The sequence below is a fragment of the Lygodium microphyllum genome, chromosome 18 (assembly GCF_053477565.2).
Source record: "Lygodium microphyllum isolate KBCC chromosome 18, Lygodium_microphyllum_v1.1.10, whole genome shotgun sequence".
NCBI classification, from domain to species: domain Eukaryota; kingdom Viridiplantae; phylum Streptophyta; class Polypodiopsida; order Schizaeales; family Lygodiaceae; genus Lygodium; species Lygodium microphyllum.
Window position 1 is genome coordinate 64,072,768 of NC_141152.1, and position 7,312 is coordinate 64,080,079.

The window sequence follows — 7,312 nt, forward strand, 5'->3', positions numbered from 1 at the left end:
ATCATCATCCTTGCAAGTAGGCAAGGCCATTTATTCAAGAGCTTCAATCAAAGCTTAGAAATGACAGGTTTTAGAGATGCAGTTCTCCAAACATAAGGCCGTGTGGCTTCTTCATCAAAAGAGCCGAAAGGTGATACCAAAGTGACGATGGAAAAAATGCCAAGGAACATGTAGTTGGAATTTTGTACAAACAGGTGGCAAGAACTGCATATAGAACTTCATACTCCTGTGAACCTAGTTATTATTTGAAGGAAACTTGCATGGCTCAACTTCCAAGGGAGGCAAAAGTGCAATGACAGGCAACTCAGGTGCGAAAGGCAGAAGGGTAGATAGCACGTTTGCATGTTGTTGGGCGATGGGAATTTGGGGCCCGGGGGAACCTCCTCATTCACGCGATGTCGTGGGTGAAAAATAAACGGCACGTCTTCGTTGGGGGGAGAGAGAGAGAGAGAGAGAGAGAGAGAGAGAGATGGATGGATCGTGGATGGAATCGTTGAACTTGGAACTCTGGAGTCTGTTTATGGAGGTGTGTGGGTCAGGACTCTGCCTGTTGCAGCATTGAATGGATGGCGAGGACAAGAGCGGCGGTGGCTGAAAAGGTAAGGCTTCTCCTGCAGCCTGCTTGCGTTCACACACACACACACACACACACACACAGACAGTTTCACAGATACACGTAACACACGTTACAACTTCTTTTCCCCCGTCTGTTGAACCTTGAATCACACTCACGCAGATCGAGATTCCCAGCTTGTAGCTGCAGGCTGTACCCTGCGTGTCTGGCTAAATTATGTCTTCTGTCTGACACTGCCCACCCATTAATGTATATATTCATGTCTTCCTCCATTCCCAATTTTCCACCCCGATTTTGATCAAGACCCTTCTTCCTTTGAAGCCATTAGCCCGGCACTAGCTTCAATCCCCCTCAAACAGCTCCCACCACCATGTCCGATGATCGACTTCATCTCATCACTCTAGGTCGATGATGCCCCTGAGCTGTTCAACGTCTAATCTTACCAAACATGCCGATTTTGGTTGTTTCTTCTTAGAATTTCCTGATGACTTTGTGTTTCTTCTGAAACTTGTGCTTTTTGTGGCATGTCGACTACTATCAATGCCTGTTGCATCATTCAGGCCCTTCGCACTACTGCGAAAAGGTATGTTTTAGCAGCTGAGATAATCTCTGAATGGCTAGTGATCTTCAGTTTGGGAATTTCTTGCTGTCTTACTGTTGATTAATCAATCACTTGGAGTGCTCATAACTTCTAACTAAGAAAGTTTTCAAATTTATTATCATTTAACATCCTTGCTGAGGATGCAGGCAAGATGGGCTTTGCAAAGATGCACTGCTAATTTCAAGGAGACTGCCCATTACCCGGGTTTCCATATCCTCTTTGTCAAGTTAGTGCATGTGTGAAAATTTTTTTTCAATCAGGTCTCTTTGATAGTTAGCCTACTTGCAAGCTGGTTGTTCTCAAATTGTAAACTTCTGCTCGCAACTATTCATTGATTGCTTCTTATCATATGTAATTAGAAACCTTGGAGGAGGGACAAGCCTACCAAAGCTTATAGTTGCTGCTGCTGATGGAGGTGGAGAGCGGACCCTACATGACTCCTCAGACATCTTGGCTTTTGCTGATTGTCTCCTTCCTACTGAAGATGGGCGCTTGTATCCAGCTGACATCAAAGAAAGCGTGCAAGAGTGGGGTAGGCTATCACGTGCAAAAATGCCTGTCTTGTGCGGAAGATTTCATAGACATTAAGTGTATCCATGTTTGTATAGGACCTCATCAGATCGGATGAATATGTCGTGCCTCACATCTTTTTGACATTCAAGCTTTGTGATGCTAGAGAAGGAGTTTGATGAGGTGCTAGGACCACATATTCGTAGGTGGGCATATTGCCATCTGCTCTACCACAAAGGAATATACACACTACTGAGTCAAAGTAAGTAGTGTTGCTGGTTTAATTACGGCAGTCTATATTTGATGTATCTAATCATCCTCATAAGCAAGGCTGTCGTTTCACAGGATCCTCCTTCCTTGAGAAAACAGCTGGTTTTCTGCTCTTACCAGTGATACGAGGAAGAATACACAAGCTTGTTGGTTGCCACACGCCCAATGCTAAGGAAAGATCTCTGGATATGATTGTCAAGACTTTTGACAAGGTATGATATTGTAGTGCTTCTCAGTAAGTTGGAAACATTTGGCCTTTGAGTTGCACCACAGGCTATGAATAATGCCCAGTGATGGGCTAATTGAATTTGCTATGGAGGAGACAGGTGAATGCGGCTCTTGCAGATGGACGACCCTATATTTGTGGAGACACATTCAGTGCTGCAGACTTAACATTTGCAGCACTGGCTGGTCCGGCCATTTTACCTGCTCGGTTTGTTTAATCTCCCTACTTTTTTTTGGACTTTTGTTGACGAGATTCTTTGTGACAATTATATGCATTACACCAGAGTGCATAAAATCAGGTTTTGTTCAGGTATGGTGCAAAGTTGCCAAGAATTGAAGATATCCCTCGGGAGATGGCAGAGAACGTATCTTTCTTGAGGGAGACGGCTGCTGGTAAAGTAAGTGTCCTATTAGTTCCTGTTCACACAGTTCTCGGTTTTTGAAATGCACCATTGTGAACTTTGATAAAGAGGATACTTCTAATTCTTGGTAGAGAGTAGGCTCTTTGCATCCCTGATTGCATGCATCTCTCAGTGCATTTATGATGATGTTTGCTGAAAATTGTTGCAATAAGAACATCAACAATGTAGAATCCAGTTGGCCATCTACCAGGCTTAGAGTGCTTCTTGGAAACAATGTGCAGCTAAGAGGGATTTTAATGCAGGCTAGATGACTGTGCAGACACCCTACAAGCATTGGGGTAATAGGCCAATAAGAGAGTACACTCATTAGGCTGTGCACAGAGCAGAGTGCTCATAGTTGCAGAGAATGCTGAAAGAGATTTCTGTACAAATGCAATGAAGCCTGGCTAACTGACTGTTTTCCTATCTGCTTGGTCTGGTGGAATGTGCTGTTTGGTGCCGACCTAGACCCTGGTTCTTACAACACTAATTTGTATAAGTGAGGTATGCCTGCACTTTTTGGCATGGTTGGATGCCTCTTCAGCTTTGCTGTTGTCTACATAGCCTATCACACCCTCTTCTTCAACTTAGAATGGCAGTGCATCCAACTGAGTCTTAGTATCAAGCAGGAGGTCATTCTTAGCCTTAGCTTCATAGGCTTCTCTAGGTTGAGAGCAAGTCAAATTGAAATGTCTTCCCATTATGCTACTTGGATTCATGTTCTTGCTCAATAAATTGTCCCCAAATTTCTTGTCCATATTAGTAGTGGCTTGCATTGATGCTTGAGAGACTAGTAAAGCGCATATTAGTAGTGGTAGGCAAAGCGCATATTAGTAGTGGCTTGCATTGATACTTGAGAGACTAGTAAAGTACAAAGATTTGAGGAATTTTGACCAGTCCTTTCAAAAAACATAAAAATTTGATGTGTTTTCAAATTGTCATAAAATTTTCTGATACAGAAATCCCAAAGTGTATTTTTGATATTGAATTTGCCCAGCTCCTTCCTTTCGATATGAGGATGTACCTTTTCCCAAATAATAATCACCAATGAATAAGTTGAAGGATAGTAAAAATTGTCTCCATGAATGTACTAGGAAGTTTGGCTAAAATGGAGGAATTTTGGGAATTTGGACCGAATGGGTAGGATATTTTGAGAATTTCAGTCAAATCCAAAGGATATTTCAACAATCTATAATAGGAGTTTTAGGGTTTTTTGGAAATATTACTATAAATTAGGGATATTTTGGAAAATTTCCCAACAAAATAGTTGACAAGAAGCGATGGTTGAACCTAGCTTCTAGGTAATAGTTGATTCACCTTTAAGTTAGTATTTTGAACTAATTTCAATAGTGCAGATTGTTGTTTGCTCCACAAAAGGTGGATAACTAGGATTAATATCATGAAATAGATTCCCCAATGCATTTAGTTATAAAACACCTTGTTTTTATACGTTTTTGTACTTATCATTGGATGTTAGTGGGTTTGAACCATTGCGCTCACCAAAATTTTGCCGAATTGATTTATATACCATAGTCGACATTGACATCTATTATCAAATAATCTCAGTGACACATCTTGTTAAAACTTGGGGTATCTAAAACACATGCGAGTCAATTTGGAGTAACTTATTGAGCATGTTGGCCATTTATAGACTTTTAGGCTTTTCTCGTGTTTTGACTAGTCTTGCTTATGAAGGCATTATCTAGTAATCTCTTCACATGTAGAGGTTGTTATCATAGTGGACATTTAGTAGTTACACTAAACTATCTCCATCACATCACCATGAGAAACTAGGGTTTCTACACATGGAAAACAATTTAGAGTATAGTTGATATCTAGTGGTTGAACTCATTGTTGAGTATGGTGGTACTTTGTATTTGGGAGCCTAATCAATATTGTGGCACTTAAGAGGGTTTCCTCACGTTTGATTAGACCTGGCCATAGGAGATGCCTCTTGCATTCTCTTTTTTATACAAGTTCTTGTATTCTCCCACATGACTTTATATAGTACCCTTGTGTGGTCTCATTCACTATTCTAGCAATGGATTGATCTTTGGAGCCCAAAGTCCCCTTCTCCCTCTTCACGTTTCTTGATCTCTTAAAGTTTCAATCTTTGCAAAACTTGTGTTAGCCAATGGAAAATGAAAGAACCATGAATGGGTGGCAATAGAGTTTGGGAGTTGACTTGATTTTTAGAATCTTACATTATCTTTTTTTTTATTCTACCATTTGCTTAAATGTACGCCTTCATTTGGTTGTCCTTCCCTCGTATATAGGCTTGAGTTTTTCCATGTTTAGGTAAATTATGGCCCTTGGTGAATAACATTGATAAAGTGATTATGGCTTTTGGGGAAGGGGGAGCAAAGTGTCAATGTTCAAACTATGTCTTGACTTCAAGCTCACTCCAATAGAAGCATTTGGATTGAGGTGTATTACAAATTTATGAATTCTTGGTATTTTAGTTAAAATATAGCTCCCACATCCTTGAATATGTAAAAGCTTCATGATATATCATAATAAAAGTGCAAGAAAGTCATAAATCACATGCCAAAGTCCTCTATAGTGAGAATTACATTGAACTTTGGTTTGTGTAATCACAATTGATGTTGAAAACCATCATGTTTGTGGTGCTAATTTTTAGTTAGGACAGATGAGCACACATTGAGGTATGTTCATGATGCCAATAATTTTTGAAAATCCAATCTTGTTTAATATTAGTCATGGTAAGAGTAGATCTTTGTTTTCAACCTTCCTATTTCCAATTTTGTGAATTGTTATAACGAGAGTGAATATTTTGCTTGAATGCTTTTGGTCTTGCTTTTGCACGCTTTTGAAAATTTATGTAGTGGTAAGGGTTGGTTTATGAGCTCCTTTGAGAGAGAACATGCCAATTGTGAATGTTGAAGTATCTTTTGAGTTGCACATATAGTATAACAATAAATTAAAATTTTGCTTGTATGTATATATTGTATCATACGTAATTGGAGATGACTAATAGTAAAATGTTTTCTACAATTTGCTACTTAAGAGCTAAGTGTGTTGATGTATACAAACTTGTATTGAAACACGACCATGACAAACAATGGTATGGAGTATTTCACAAACTCAAACTTAAAGGTCTTTAAATCCAATAAACTTTAATAGTAGATGCTTGATTTAAACTCATGGTCATGGTAGGTGTTTGTTGTGAGAGTGTTGAATGTCAACCATCCATAAATGCTTGGTCTCTTTTGGTTAATGAAAAAGGACTTTTAGTGCGGGAAAGATGAGCCTATTCCTTATAAGAAAATATAGTCCTTGCCATATTAAAAAGGAAGCTTTAACCATGTGTCAAAGTCATGATGAGTGAACAATAAATCGCAAGTAGTAGTTTCTACATTAAATTGAATGTATCCATCTAAACTTTGCAATTTGTTGTAAGTATGTTGGATTTTGTTGAAATGATAACTAGAGCTTAATATGGTAGGATATTTTGAGGTTATACAATATTTTGAGCTTAATATGGTAGGATCTAAACTTTCAAGGCAACAAAGAATTTTGTTGAAATAAGTTGAAATGATAACTAGAGCTTAATATGGTAGGATATTTTGAGGTTATACTATATTTTGAGCTTAATATGATAGGATCTAAACTTTCAAGGCAACAAAGGGGCAATAAAGGTGAGCCATCTTAAATGATAAAAACGTAGCAATCTATTCTCACAGGTTGCCATTGTTTTGTGGCAGCATATTTTGAGGTTATACAACACCCATCGGTACAAAAGCGCAACTTGAAGAATTCAGGTGCTTGCTTTATTTAAGTTTTAAATATAATGATTTTGGCCACTAATCTTCAAAGTTGTGATTTGCTTGCATAGTTACAAACATAAACTAATGTTGCCATTGTTGTGTAAATGTGCTATGTTGGGTAGGAAGAATGAGTAACCTTGTGGAGCTAAGCGGGCCTCATATTTTTGACAATTCTTCATTCAAAAAGTACACTTTTATGTAAGCCAACACATTGTTGTACCTTTTTATTTTGATTATGAATCTTTTTACTTGGACTAGTTCGAAGTATAAAATACATTAATTTATTATGCCTAGAAAGATCGATGTAACAAAGCTCTATAGGGTTTTGAACCTCTTGATAATAAATTGCCTAGTTGTTTATTTACTCATTTGGGGGATACAAAATTTTAAAAGTGCTTTGCATGTTGTTGTATAACTATCTATGTAAAAATTGGTTAATATTTTAACATTTGAGATAATACTTTTTGTACGTAAATGCATGTTAGCAACTATTTGTTTGTAAAACATACCTTCACTTCAACTAGTTTAAGATTTATGAAAAATCCTACTAATTAATTCTATAAGATGGTTTGTTTTAGATTGATAGCAAGTTGTGTTTGCTTAATTAATTTTCCTTGATTGAAAATTGTCAAATTTTAAGTTTAATATGACTAGCCATTTTGTGAAACTGTGTTATAAGAAGATGATAATTAGTGATAGAGTTTGCTGGGCTTATTCATAATACTTGTTAAAACAAGGTGCCAATGGCCAAAAAGAGTGTTGTTTAAGTGACTTGAGAGGTATAGCTTGTTAAAGGACTTTAAAACCTAAGCAAGCAAAGGATGAGTTCACCACCTAGTTATAGTCTCATATATAGTAATGGAAATAAACATGCCAAGATATTCCACCTCAAATATTCACATGCTTGTAATAATTGTTGCAATGTTTGCATATGGTATATACA

General features: G+C 37.7%; 1 protein-coding gene across 3 annotated transcripts; it reads left to right on the top strand.

Annotated features, from left to right (window-relative positions):
- The first annotated feature begins 405 nt into the window (after positions 1-405).
- LOC148020953 (uncharacterized) lies at positions 406-6,737 on the top strand. 3 transcript variants are annotated; one of them, XM_087698783.1, is made up of 10 exons: positions 406-599; positions 1,135-1,157; positions 1,322-1,435; positions 1,535-1,707; positions 1,852-1,947; positions 2,031-2,167; positions 2,282-2,388; positions 2,491-2,578; positions 6,307-6,363; positions 6,492-6,737. In XM_087698783.1, exons 3-9 carry the CDS (start codon positions 1,410-1,412, stop codon positions 6,352-6,354), a joined length of 675 nt encoding a protein of 224 aa, XP_087554909.1. In that variant the 5' UTR covers positions 406-599; positions 1,135-1,157; positions 1,322-1,409; the 3' UTR covers positions 6,355-6,363; positions 6,492-6,737. The 3 variants fall into 3 exon arrangements, with proteins under 3 accessions (XP_087554909.1, XP_087554907.1, XP_087554908.1); XM_087698781.1 differs by lacking the exon at positions 406-599 and adding an exon at positions 636-978 and having other exon boundaries at positions 1,322-1,401; XM_087698782.1 differs by lacking the exon at positions 406-599 and adding an exon at positions 636-978 and having other exon boundaries at positions 1,322-1,401; positions 6,496-6,737.
- Positions 6,738-7,312: the final 575 nt, after the last annotated feature.

Coding starts and splice junctions, on each gene's coding strand:
- LOC148020953 (XM_087698781.1), top strand. CDS start 945: ATGTCCGATGATCGACTTCATCTCATCACTCTAG. Junction 1,158..1,321: donor CTTCGCACTACTGCGAAAAG/GTATGTTTTAGC, acceptor CTGAGGATGCAG/GCAAGATGGGCTTTGCAAAG. Junction 2,389..2,490: donor CCGGCCATTTTACCTGCTCG/GTTTGTTTAATC, acceptor GGTTTTGTTCAG/GTATGGTGCAAAGTTGCCAA.